Raw genomic sequence first — 15,202 nt, forward strand, 5'->3', positions numbered from 1 at the left:
ATTATCAAAAGGAAAGCCACTTTGAAAGAAAAATATAAATAATAGTGATTTTATGGCAAACATGAAATGTAATTCCAAACAAAAAGGTCCAAATTTAAAAAGTACACATAAAAGAATGCCCTTTGTGAAAAAAATTAATTGAAAAAAATAGAATGCACTATTCTTTGTTCACGATTGTCAGATTAACATTACCTGCCTCTGTTACTAAAAATCTTATGGTATTTTCTCTTGCTGCTGAAACTTTTTCCTCAACTCATTCCATCACTTAAGAGTAGCTCAATGACTGTGAATGACCATTGAGTATTTTTACTTTTTTAGCACTTCATATTCTTTATTGTAGTCCTCATTCTTCTAATGCTATTGAAATCAATTGTGGCCATTTTGAGAGCTCCTATTGTCCCCAAAGAGAGCCAAAATAACCTTTCAAAAGCTGAAAGAAATCTTGCTTCTTCATTCTCAGAGTTTCCTAAAAGTCTTCCCTCTGCTCTCTTTTTACTGAATATTCTATCCCTCCCCTTTCCATAGTCAAAAGACAAAAGATTCTTTGATGTCCTTAGGCTCCTAGAAGGAAAAGTAAAGAGATACCTTCCTTTCACCTGACAAAGCAGAGAAGAAGCACAGTTGATGCCCCAGGTCAGAAGGTGGATTGTGTGTGTGTGTGTGTGTGTGTGTGTGTGTGTATAAATCCATATTTCCTTTATTAAACCATGGATTCCTTTCTCCCTCTCTTCCTTCCTTCTTTCTTTCTTTTTCCAATGGATGGAGCCGAAGGCACTCTTTTGACACCGGGTCTCCGTAAATTCCAATGACAGGCCTCCAACTTGGAATCCTCCCAGCTGAACCACTGGGATTATAGGTGTATGCTGTAGCACCTGGCCATTAATTTCTGTTGCTTGAATTTTTCAATAGAACTTTGACTACCAATTATATTAAGAATGTAGAAATAAAAATACCATCCTTCCAGCCCAATACTTGTTTCACTGTCAATTTATTTGATAGAAATAATCTGTCAATATGTGAATTAGAACAAAATATGGGACATGTATATTGCATTTCAAGTTGACACTTACTGTGGTCCAGCTGACTTGCTGACCTAGGTCTGTAAAATACAGTGTTATAATAGAGGAAGCTGCAACACTTTGAATAGTGATGTGGTCCCTCAAAAAAGGTCCACCTAAGATAAAAAGAATAAGAAAATACTATTTAAATACAATTTGAAAATAAAGATACATATTTTCTTAATTTGAAACCAATGACTGCAAAGAAATTTGTATAGAAAGTAAAATGCATAATAATCTTTCAAACTGAAAATAATGAACAATACATTTTATAAAATAAATGTATAGCTACTTTAAAAAATCTAGAATTAGAACCTAGTCAAATAAGATACAAGATTTTTTTTATACAGTTTAATTTTAAACATTAATAAACCTAAATCTCAACTACTCTCTAAATGATTTTTTTTTAATAAGGAAAATTAGATGCGGGTAGATGAATTCCAATGATCACTAAAAAGCATGAAAAGAGTGGCGTAATTTATCTTTTTAAAGATCACTCAGGATCTGTGTGGAAAATGAGAAGGGAAACAAAGAAGATTATTAGAGAGTCACTGAAAACTGATCAAGTAACAGATGATGTTCATTTGGATTAAGGTGGTAACTGATGGAAATATCGATGAATTATTAATTCCTGATATATTTTGATCACAGATCATGTTAAACTTGCTGATGAAATAGTTGAGAGGAGAGGATTCAGTGAGATAAAACAGTTCTTATATTTTTGGTTGAGTACTTAAGTGTATTATTATCTCATTAACTTACATGAAGAAGACTGAGAACAGAGCGGGATTTGGGGGTGCAAATTGAGAGTTCTATAAGCATATGTTACATTTGTGATATTTGTTATTCAAGAAATAGTTGTCATGTAAGCAGCTCAATGGATATCTCAGAAGATACTTGAAAGTCATTAACATTTAAAGCCACAGAGCTTGACTGGATGGTTTAAAAATTTAGTTTGAGGGCTGGGGATGTGGCTCAAGCTGTAATAACCCGCTCAACTGGCAAGCTCCAGGAGCTGGGTTCGATCCTCAGCACCACATTAAAAATAAATAAACAAACAAACAAACAAACAAACAAATAAATATATTGTGTCCACTGAAAACTGAAAAATAAATATTAAAAAATTCTCTCTCTCTGTCTCTTCTCTCTCTTTAAAAAAAAAAGACTTAAAAAATTTAGTTTGAAAATAATAGAGTAAAAACAGACTGAGCTCTCCAGCTCTCCAGGTTTCAGACACAGAGAGAGGAAGATACCCTAAAACTTACTGAGAAGGACACTCACAAAATAGGATAGAAACCATGTCTTAGAAGAAGTAAACATTCTATTCATAAAAATTAACACCAGACAAGTCTGAAATACGTGTAATAAATATATGTATGTAAATTTTTTAGCATTGTTTATAACAAAAATTGAAAAAAAAGCTTAAATAATCCTTAAAGAGATGAGATTAATGTGTTTTTAATTCATAACAATGTATATTATGGGGGAAGAAAAATTAGTGGAGTCACATGTACTAAATGGATAAATCTTGTGGGTATAATGCTGATATTTTTGTTATTATAATTGCTATTATTTATATCATGCTTTATAGTGCAACTTGATTTGTAATATCCCTCTTATGAAAAGTTGTCATTCCATTTTCTTTTTTTGAAAGAAGCAGAAAAATGTTAATTTGAGTTTACCATGAGGTGATTTTCAGAATTTCAAATGCTTATTTATGTCCATAATCAGGGTTATTTAAAATAAGTTAAAATATATAGTTCTTGTGTATTACACTTAAAGATGGTAATATGATACATCCAATTTTATTAGCCAGAAAAATTATTTATTTTTATTTGTTCTTTTCTATTTTTTATATTTGTGAGAGTTATAAAATTTGTATTGATAATTTTGAACTCTGACAACTTGACATATGGAGAAAAATAATATTAGTCTCAAAAATGACAATCTATTTTGAAATGATAGAGTTTTTACTTGAAAATATAGTATTCCAATTTTATTAAATTTTTTATTAATATAGTTCTAAATATATTGGGGTTCCTTTTGATATAATGACACAAGCATGTTATATTAATTCAGTACCTAGTACTTCTCCTTTCCGTTTCCTCCTCCCTCTCGCTGTTCCCTTCATTCTACTCTACTGGTCTTTTTTTTACTATTTATTTATAGTTTGTTTTTTTTTAAATAATGCATTATAAACATACATAGAAATGGAATTCACTGTGATATATTCATATATGTACATAGGATAGTTTGGGCAGTTTCATTCCACTGTTCTTCCTTTTCCCATGCTTCCTCCCTCCCCCCCCAATCCCCTTCTTCAACTCCACTGTGTTCTCATCTATTTTTATGTGATTCTCCCTCCTCTTATTTTCCCCCTTGTTCTGCTCTAGCTTCTACATATGAAATTACACATTCCACTCTTACTTATTTCACATAGCATGACGTTCTCCAGTTCCATCCATTTACTGGCAATTTTACTCTTCTTCATGGTTGAGTAAAACTCCACCATGTTATGGACCACATTTTCTTTATCCATTCATCAATTGACAGGCACCTGGGCTTGATTCATAACTTGAATAACCCGAGAATTTAAATGGAAATAGTAATAATACTCTGGGTACTTTAATGAGAACCATTTTACAGTTACATTTCAAAAATCTGCTTTAAATGTATACACACATACACACATGCATATACACATAAAATTGGTATTACCTTGAAAATGTGAATGTAGCTCAGATTTGTACTAAGAAGATATATGTGTTAGGCAGGTTTTTAATACATAGCTATAAGATTCTTGTCCTCTTTCTTATCCCTGGAATTGTGACCGTGATAATCATTGCTTTTTTACTGAATTGTGTTACTTGGCTTTTAGCAAAGGCAATTATCCAGGTGGACCTGATCTAATTGTGTGAATTTTAAAATCTATATTTAGAGATCAGAAACAAGAATTCAGAGATTGAATATGTTAGAAAGATTTGTGCTACTCTTAGCTGGAAGGCAGAGATGGGCACATGTCAAGACTACGGGTGGCCTCACAGAACAGATAAAAGCCTTACCACCTGACATCCAGTAATTAAACAGAAGCCTCAGTCACATTATTGCAAAAAAAAAAAAAAAAAAAAACAAATACAAGCACAATTTAAAGAACATACAAACTCTTCCAACAACATGAATGAAGATGGAAGGGTGTTTTACTGAAGGGTCTTCAAATGAGAATTCATCTCCACCAACACTTACAGCTTTAACCTATGCTGAGCAGAGACTCCAGATATAATGTAAAATCAGCCTAATAAAAAGGGAATAGCTCTGGAATGTTAAATTTGTGGTAATTTGTAACATAAAAAGCTAACAAAATATGAATCAAGATAAATAATTTGATTACTATATGGTCAATAATACTTTGAAATTGTATTATAGGAATGAGAAAAGGTTAATAGGGAAAAAATTCTGATGCTTTGTATCACTTGAAAGTGTACTGAAAATACCTTTCCAACACATATTTATTCACACTCCTAAAAGAAGGATTAGTTTTTATTCCTCTATCATCCTTGTTAATTTTAAGGGAACACTGACCTTTTATTTTTAAAATGTTCCATCAATTTGACATTTTGAAAAACAACCTGACAAAATTCAGATATATCATAAATCACATCACTCTTAGATTTAGGAATCTGGACTCTGGTCCTTGGCTTTCCATGACTATGCTCCTATTCCAAGAGGGAGAAGCATGTGGAATCAAGAGAACATGTCTAGCAGGAGATACTGCTGCTCTTTCTACATGATAATTCAGTCAGGTAAGGACTTCACATTTCCTGCACACATTGACTCAAGTATAAGTTTGTCTTTGGATATTTTCTTAGGAATGGGCCAGGCTCTGGATTGCATACCCCTAAACCTGGGGGTTTCTCAAGTCTGTTGTAGTTTATGCTTGTGGATATGTTTGATGTATTGGTTGCAGATAGTCATGAGAAGAGAATAAAAGCCAATTCTATCCATGTTTCAACTAATGTAGCGATCCAATAATGATAATAATTAGGAATTTAAACCAGTCTTTCCAGTTCATTATGAAGCATGTCATTAAGGTGGCAAAACAACATATTTTACTTATCAGTTTGCATGACAGATTTACTGTAATAATAACTATAATTTTTAACCATCCCCATATTCATATTATTCCCAGTATAACTTTGTAGTTTCTTCATAGACAGTTGATATGTACTTCTCCACCCTCAAATATAAGCTAATGACTTGCTTTGACTAAGAGAATGTGAGGCAAGAGATCATTTACCACTTCCAAATCTGGGTCTCAAGAATTTTTGAGTGCATCTGCTTATTGTTTACATTTCTGTTTCCATCATCATGTGAAAAAGCACAGAATTTCCTGCCAAAGGATGACAATCATATAGCGCATGACCAAATAATTGGAGTCATGCTACAACAGTCATTAACAGCTAAACACAGCTGCAAAAATTAATATAGTTAACTTCAGCCAAGTAGAGTCTGGTTCAGCAGAACCAGTGAGCTAAATAAATGTTTATCATTTTAACCATAAAAATCAAAGCTTGCCAATATAATAGCTAAGCTGTGGAACCAACCTAGGTGTCCTTCAATAGATGAATGGATAAACAAAATGTGGTACATATACACAATGGAATATTACTCAACCATAAAGAAGAATAGGCTCACAATAGGCTTTTGGGGTGGGGAGAGGGAGGACCACAGTTTCACCCAATTGGTCAAGGGGAATGTGGGAAGGGAAGGAGGATGAGAATAGGAAAGACAATAGAATATATCTAACATAACTTCCCTATGTTCATATATGAATACACAACCAGTGCAACTCCACATCATGTACAACTACAAGAATGGGAAGTTATACTCTCTCTCTCTCTCTCTCTCTCTATATATATATATATATATATATATATATATATATAAATCAAAATACATTCTCCTGTCATGTATAACTAAAAAAGAACAAACAAAATAACTGAAAAACAATCAAAGTCTGCTAAATCTTGTTGATGCTTCAGAGATGTCTCTTTATAAAGATTTTGTATAAGTCCCTCATTTCATATGAGGTTATTGCCCATAAAGCAATTAATTCTGGTAAATATATTCTGTGAGCAAAGATAATTAATTTTTCTGAGTCTGCTTTGTTTTATAGTACTGTGTATTTCCTTTATAATATAATTATTTATTAATATGATTAGTGAAAAACTCATAGTATGCAAGAGTCATTACATGCTTTATAAAGACAATTTTTAGGATACTTAAAATGATTTAAATATTTTATTAGTTCCACCTTACAAAAGAAGATCTATAGATAGGTAACTATAAAAGTCAAGGTTAAAATTCTAAAGTTACCTAAATAAACTTTTTATTTTGCAACAATACTCTAATCTTTCAGTTAATTAAGTGACTCTTTTATCAAATACTTTAACATGTTCCTATCCAAGGACTTATCAAACACTTATACCATACTCAGATCAAATCCCAGTACACTCAATCAGGTAAATAAATGTAAGAAAAAAGCAAAAAGTTGGATTAACAATTCTAATTCCCTTATACTATCCTTCACATTCAAGTTACATTTCACATTGACATCTTCAGCTGTCTTAGAGAACACTCTGTATATTAGAGTCAATGTCAGAAAACAGTATAATTGTTACATTTCATGTATTGTACTAGGATCTGTGGAGGAAGATATAAAGCAGATGATGATGTTGTTTTCATAAACTCTAGGAAGTGAGAATTTTACTTGAATATCTAAACAAGAATAATTCAGAGATTATCAAGAGTGTCACTCTTAAGAATGTCATGGATTCCTGTGTGTTTAATATTCAGGTCTCATACAAAGAGGTCATATTTTAAAAAATATCAATGAGAAAAAACATCTTTGAGACATACAAGGAAATCTGCATCTGTCTTTATATGACAGTAATAGCTGAGAGTAGAGAACCTGAGTGTCAGCGAAAGCCTTAGAAAAAATTCGATATATTATTTAATGGAAATATTAAAAATGTAATTACTCAAATGTCTCTTGTAGATTTAATATTTTGGACTTTGTCTCCCTTACAATGTCTCCCACAAAATAAATAAATAAATAAATAAATAAACAAATTAATTAATTAAATCTTACCCCAGCTTTCATTAAAATTCAAAATTCCTAATTTAAAAACAAGTTGATTCAAAGTCCATAATGATGATCCTTAAGTAAGACCCATTTTTAAGTGTATTTATTGAAAAATCTCCTGAGACAAACGGTTTAAAATTCTGAGAAATTTTAATACTGAATATAATATTTCTCCTCCTAGATCACTAATTTTGCCTCTCATTACTTTGCTTTTCCTACTTTATGATTCCAAAAAGAAAAACAAACAAACAAAAATATTCAAGAAGTTAAGCATTATCTCCAAGAATATTTCAAAGAACAATAAAATGAGAGCGTAGAGCTGCTAACACTTTGGAGACAGAAAAAAATTCAATTTAGATCCTGTTTCGAATACTCAGAAACGGTGAATATGTGAGAAACATCTTTTCGAGACTAATATTCCTCATCTATAAAAGTGAAGCACTTGGTGAAAATATGTAATATTTCCATCTACACACTAAGTAATAAATATGAGGCCCTGATGGTAGAAAACTGATTCTAAATTAAATAAATGCATCAGTGAAAATTCTTACCACATTCTAGCTGTAGTCCAACTTGAGAAGGGCACCACTTGGGACCTATTCAACGAAAATTAACAAGTAATTATCAAAAAAAAAAATTAAAAAAACCAAACATAGATTAAGAATCTAACAGCTTCCATTGAAGCACAGATTGCATCTTGGAAATTGAATAAAATGGTTACACTATGTGAAAAAATGAAAATAGTAGCTACCTTTGACAGCGCGCTGACCAGCAGTGGTGGTGAGTGAGTAGAAAAAATTATGAGGAGAGCTTTCAGTTGGCAATTTTCTCCTTTTTAATCTTGGTACTGGTTACATAGGTGTGCTTAGGCTACAGACATGTGCCAATATGTGTGGCCTAAGATTGATGCACTTTATGTAATAACAGAAGCCATCCAGAGCCACGCTAAGGGGGTCCTTCTTCCTGCCACAGAACATGTAACCCACTGTACAAAAATTAAAGTCTAGAATGATTAGTGAGGAACAAAAGACAAAAAAAGTCAGAAAAGATAGTTTTAAAGGGAACTTGGAGCTTCTGACAGGTCCAGCCCATATAGATGAAGGAGCTGAACAACTAGAAAATAGGTCCCATGTTTTATCTAAGGGGTACATCAAAGGCAGCCATAAGGTTTCAGGGATGGAGTCTTGCTTCATTGTGACTTGCAGTCAGCAGGTTTATTGGCATCTTGGCGGGTCACACCCATCTCTGAGAGGCTGTGTGGCTATAGCAGGTCACCCCCCTCTCCTATGCTGTGGGACAAGGAAGAACTTGAATGGGGTCACATGTGTTTGGGTGGTCTTAGCCAGAGGAAATTTCCAGTGGAAGTTCCCAGACACGAGATTCTCCTATTCACTAGGCTGTGATGCCAATGTAATCCACACACAGCCCACGGATGGCTCTTGACAATGTAAATTGTTATTCAATAAAGAACTTAAACATGTTTATTTAAACTTGGAGACCTTTAGTCTCATTTGAAATTTGTCTAATTTAGTATTTGAAAATGGGTTATTTTCTCTATAGGACTAGGACTCTCTATCAGAATATGTATTAACAACTTCTAACATCATGATTGTGTTGATCACAAAAGAAATATCATTTTAATATGCTATCTTTATTCCAACATTAAGAATAAATACAATAATGCTATCTGTACAGCATCATCAAAACAACTTTCTAATACACAGCCATATTGAAAAGTTAATTCACAATTAGTATTTGATTTTCTTAACATAAATTCTATAACATTATTTTAATGTTAAAATCTCTATTGAAAATTCACTTGACTTTGAGATCCAATGTTAAACAAATTTTTCCATTGTATAATAAATTAAAAAGAAGTATTTATTCAAAGGAATGTTCCACAATTATAATATTTATTTTCAAAACATTACCTTTTAAGTGTCAGCAAGAGTGATGATAATAGACTGTAAGAATCAATTCTCCCTGAATTTACAACTTATACATGGAAGTTGTCATGAAAAAGTAACCCATATGGCAAAAATTACAACCACAAGTTTTATGCTACTTAGAATTATTTCTAAACAAAATTTTGGAATAATATGACAAATAGTAAGGCATATTTAACTTTGTCATTTTATTGTTTAGAAAATATTTAGAAAACGACACTTTGTTTTTGCTTTCTGTGTGTTTGCTAATATAATGCTAATATTTGTTGTTTTGTAATATATATTAGTATCATTGGATCAAAAATATTTAAAAATAAATTTGTTATAAGTGCAAATCTGCTGTTAAAGAAAATATGATACCTATTAATGCAACAAATAACAGTTTTAATTGAGTTTGTTAGCAAACTATGGGTATTGAACAAAAAGTAAACTTTTGAGATTTCATTTATATTTGACAAACACTAATTGAATACTTATAATAGATATATACAAGTTGTCAAGTTTTATCTATTTTAATAATGTCCATTTAAGACATCATTTTCCATAGCATTATAAGACACATTTTATGGTGAAAATACCAAACAAAACTATCATTGTAGACAAATAAAACTGTCTATGAACTAGATGAATGGCTACTTGGGTTTCTTATTGGGATGAGATGGATTAGACTGAAGAAAGTGAAGGAGAAAAGATAAATTTATAAAACATAAAAGACATATATTATGTAAGGGTTCTAGTATGACTGAATAGTTTAAAAGGTTATTGTAGTGATGTTTACATTAAAGTTGGACAACTGGCTAACAGATAAATGATAACTATACCAAGTGCTTCAATGATATGGCAGGTTCTTATATCATTGTAGCTATTAAACTTGATTTGTATAATTTCTTCCATATTGTAACTTTAGAGTTCTTTTAGTGATAATTGGAAGATAATTGATCTTTAGTTATTAAATTAACTAAGTAATGAAATAAGTAATGTCTTGCTATAATTCACATATTTTTATTTTAATAAGATTGTTATATCCAATAAGCCATTCATAGGCAATTAATATTTGTAAAAGGAAATATAGTACCTACAGCATTGTATATTTTTTAAAAGATAAAGAATGTGAAAAAATATATGTAGATGGATATAATAGAATTAGAAATTTACACAAAAGAAATATTTATATTTTAGGATCATATCAGGAATAAAATAGAAAGTAAAAACAAGTATGTACAGAAAGACTTAGAATCTGTGTCAGTGTCTTAATGACATTCACTGTATAAAAATGAACAAAGGATAATAGTTGATGAGCAAGTGCTGATGATAAATACTGGAGCCACCATAGTGCATCTCAATTTTAATGAATCCTTTATCTTACCAAAAGAAATGTCATTAATAACATTTTAAATAAACATAGATAGGAGACTTTTAAAATTATACAAGAGATATTTTTTAAAAAATCTCTTTAGTTATTAAATGAACTTCATTTAACCTAACTTCAAAAATTGACCCAAAGTAAGTGGATGTGTAACTGAAAACCAGATATGAGCCTAATAGCTGTCAAGGGCATTTCAAATGATACCCTGATTCATAATCATCTTGCAAGGTAAAGAAATTAGAGCAAAGGATGAGCAAATTAAAGGAACTATGACCATGAGGTGAAACAAATAAATTGATTTTCCAGAAAATAAATGGTAACAGCCTTCTTGTACTTAAATATAATGAAAGGAGCTCCAATTTTACAGCTACTTTTTGACTCAATATTTTAAAGGAAAGATAGGCAAGAAAACATCAATAGAAAATGTCAAACATGATGACTGGGCTTGAAATGTGCCTTTTCATGTGATGATTCTGAAGTATTCCATATGGTGTACCTAAAGAAGAAGAGATTTGCAAGAAAATCAAGATAATTTTTTAAAAGCAAAAAATTGTTAAATGAAATGAAGATAGTCTTATTCAAAAGAATAGCATTAAGGTTATCTGGAAGAAAGAAAGTTTTTGTGTAAGGTAAGAATTTCCTAAAAGATACAAATAGTTAACATTGGTTTTCTCTCACAGATACGTGTAATATATGTATTTAAAGGATAGCATAGCATATATTCCTACATTTGGTGGGAAATGAAATGAAGAACTTTTAAAATGGATATCACTTTAAAAAAACTCTTATTCCATATTAGTTAAAAATAATACTGTGAAATTTTTTTTTCATTTTTTAGTCAGTAGGACATTAATATGTTAGTGATAGAGTTTGTGTTTCTGAAAAAAGGAACTGTTTTCTCTCTCATCTTCAAAAAAAAAACTAAAAAAGTTAAATGAAAACCAGCACCAATAAAACATGTATTATTTTGCTGACCTTACAAAGAAAAAGCATCTGCTAGAAAGTTTGCTATTACAAACTGCTCAACTAAGAAAGACAAGGTGCTATAACACTGTATAATCAGCAATTGCAGAACAGGATTTCTGTGGAAGTATAAAGAAATTGGCTTTAAAAAATGCAAAATTTTAAAGCGACATAAACAAATTCTCATAATTATGAAATTACAAGGTGATGAAAAGAGGTATAAAACAAATTCATATCTCAGAACAATTCAAGGCACTAAATAAAAATTGTGTGGGAGGAAAAGAAGAACATAGAGTGAAACTGAACCATTTATCTTCACTAAAGTTTATAGCCAATTTATTCATCTAATTACTCACTATCATCTAAGGAAATATCAAGACTGATTGCTATGCCTATATGTCGTTTCCTTTGGACATCATCAGCTATTCAAGTCTCCTAGAGAATGCATTAGCACAATGGCACTTTTCCTAATTTTTTTTTTTTTTTTTTTGCACAACCGCGCTGATCAGACCTGATTGTCCACTTCTCCAGGCCTTTTCAGACTTTTTCAATGCACTTTAAACCACTCCTGGTCCAACATCTGTTATAAAATTCTAAATATCAAATTACACTCAATATTTTTTTTCTGTAATATAAAAGTTCTTTTAATATTCTTCAACCAGTTTTTATTACTCATGAAAAACCCACTCAATTGTGTATTAGAACGTGTTTTAGGACTCTTCTTGCTATCAAATCTTGCCCCAAATATCTGCTTTCGATTCTCCCTGTGGAATGCACATCATTAGAACTTGATGTCTAATATCATTCTTGTTGCTATCTCTTATGTTCTTTTACATCAAATGGTTGATGACTTAAATTCAGAACATCCTCTTTGCCACTACTTATATATCAATGTTTGTAATTTCAGCATCTTTTTCAATTTCTGTCCTTTAGATCTAGATTCTCAAATCCAGTCTTTGGTCTGCCATTCTTTCCCAGAGTCTTACACTAACAAGTCCAACCACTCCAAATACAAATTTTGAACATCTTTCTCCTCATTATTATCATCCTTCCTTCCTATTTACTTATGCTGATATTTTTGTCTCAAATATTCTTCAATTATTCAAGGAATGTGCAGAAATTATTTTCACTATGACAAACTTTTCAGTTCTTTAAAGTTTTACACTATTCAAGGTTAAATTCTAGAATTTCTACCTAAAATCACACCCTGTCAAAAAGGGTTTTCTATTTTGCCTTACTTTCCTTCTGTCTTACTAACTGGCAACCCTGACTCTGGTTAAGCTTAACTGTTCCATCTCTGAATTAATGAACAACTTCCACATGGAAGGCATTTCCCTGACACTACAAGACATAGCAAATCCCAGGTTATCATGCAGTTATATTTCCTCTCCTGTAGTTTTTGATCTTCCTCTCTGAAATTATTTTATATTCCATTAAGATATTTAAAGTCCATTTCTCATTATTGTGCAAGCTCTGTGAGAACAGGCACTGTTGAACATTTTGATCAACAGCATATGGTGGTTAGAAGATTGTCTGACATAGAAATGGGTGATTTTATGAGATTTCAATAAACAATCCAGGCTTCTTTTAAAGAACTGGAAAAAGTTATATACATACCATAATTTTACTTTAATTTGAGATTAGTTATTTGTAGTAAATAATTTCCCTAGCTCTTCAGAAAATGATTTGCCAGTTGTCATATATATATCATAGGGAAATAACTTTTGTGATTCTTACTTTAGTCACCTATTTATCAAAGTAAAAGTAAATATGATGGATAGCAGAGTTATCTCACTATTTGGGATATTGTGAGATTAAATGAGATAAAGTGCAAATTATCAATACATAGTAGGAGCTCATTAAAGTATATCAACAACAGTAAAAATTTATTATTTGTACTTTTTATATTTTTGTTTGCATTTCTACTAAAACATTATACATATAATTTGAAATTTCTTTTTGAAAAATCATACTGTGAAAATAACAGGGGTAATAAATAGAATTATGAGAAAATAACTTAAAATCTTTACAACTCTGAATTATGATCACTAAAAATAATAGTAATAGTCATAATAAAAATACCAGCACCATTTAAAATATTCAAAATAAAATAATACTTCAAAAACATAAATTTTTTATCTTTAAAAAAAGAGTGAATAGGTAAAGGAAATATATGTAAAAATATTTTCTACTGCTAAAATTAACAAACAAGTGTAAAATAGATAAAAAACATTTTCAAGCCAGAGGAAATGTTGGAATGAAATCTGGTAAGAAACATATCGCATAATACAGCATTTGTTATTAGTTTATATCTTCATCTGTTTGTGTTGCTTAGTTGGTGTTCAGTTACTGTTAGTTCATGTAAAAAAATGATACCATGCTAACAAATATGGGTATCAACATTATAAATTCCACATTATATTGATTCTGTAATCCTATTTATCAATTATATGCAAGCTACTTACTGTTATAGGAAATAAAAATAAACACTATAAACAGTTCAAATCAGTTGTACATCAGGAAATAAATCAAAGAACCATCTCTTACCCAACTCCAAATTATCTGTTAAGTGTTTTTTTTTTTTTTCTTTTGGACTGCCACCAATATATGTATGTGTGGACATGTGCTCAGGGACACACACACACACACACACACACACACACACACACACACAAAGTTTACTTAACTTATTCTTTCCAAGCAAAGTCAGCATTTTACTGAGGGCCCACACAGAACAAAAAAGCTTAGAAATTTTATTCAGGTAATTAGCTAAATGTTGTTAAATGGAAAATAATTAAAATAATTCCATGTCACAAATTATTTAATAGCTGTTTCAGGTCACAAAAGTATGTTTTGTTTACAGAATGTTCCAGAAGATTTTTGATAAATAAATCTTTCAGGATATTACTATCAATTATGAATTATCAATTATCTTTAACAGCCATAGATTTTAAAAAGTAAGGAGTAAACAAAATGTCATGGTTTGTGGAGAGAAAATTATCCTTCCCAGCTGCAGAAAAATATCTTTCCCAAAGCCTGGGAACATAAATCTTGGAAGAAAATACATCTCCCTTAATTCTAGTAGATAAAAAGACATACTCTATCCCTAAATACAATGTTCCATGCATAAGTATTTCTGGAATGTATGAGTGAATGCATTGTTAACCAATTACCATTAACAACTGGGATGGAAAAAATGTAGCAAAATCATAGGGAAACATCCAGGTGTATAACATTATAACAACAATATCACCAATATATGTGTATGTGTATATATAACCCATATATGTGTGTATATACACATATATTTATATATAATCTTACTACATTTTTATTTAAGTTTCTGTATTTCTATATACCTATAACAGTACAGTTTTGGAGATATATAAATACTTTTTAAACAATTTTTGATATAAGAATTTGAAATTTGAGATTGTAAGTGTGGTATGAGACATTGTGTCCTAATAGAAGAGAATCAAATGTAGAGCATTTTATATAAATAATGTGAAAAAGGAAGTATCTTTAGTTCAATTGATTCAGATTGGAAATTAGACTGAGGTGAAAGACTTGATAATTGTCTACTATTTAATTCGCAAACATTTGTGGTGAATTTTGGAAATGGTGCATGCAGTTTCAAGTGTAATTTAAAACATAGCTCTTAGTTAAAAAGTTATGGATTTGAGGTTTTGAATAAAACTACAAAGCAAATGCACAAGAACAATCATGG

At 30.8% G+C, this 15,202-nt stretch overlaps 1 protein-coding gene across 1 annotated transcript in view; it reads right to left on the bottom strand.

The window, feature by feature from the left end:
• The window catches only part of Tecrl (trans-2,3-enoyl-CoA reductase like), an 82,920-nt gene that overhangs the window by 28,304 nt on the left and 39,414 nt on the right, over positions 1 to 15,202 (bottom strand). Inside the window, exons 3-4 of the mRNA XM_005331725.5 lie at positions 7,752 to 7,796; positions 1,071 to 1,174 (exon numbers count right to left, since the gene is read on the bottom strand). Of these exons, the coding sequence (XP_005331782.2) occupies positions 1,071 to 1,174; positions 7,752 to 7,796 (149 nt within the window). The remainder of the gene's footprint in view (positions 1 to 1,070; positions 1,175 to 7,751; positions 7,797 to 15,202) is intronic.

This window comes from Ictidomys tridecemlineatus, chromosome 9 (assembly GCF_052094955.1).
Source record: "Ictidomys tridecemlineatus isolate mIctTri1 chromosome 9, mIctTri1.hap1, whole genome shotgun sequence".
In the NCBI taxonomy this organism is placed as follows: domain Eukaryota; kingdom Metazoa; phylum Chordata; class Mammalia; order Rodentia; family Sciuridae; genus Ictidomys; species Ictidomys tridecemlineatus.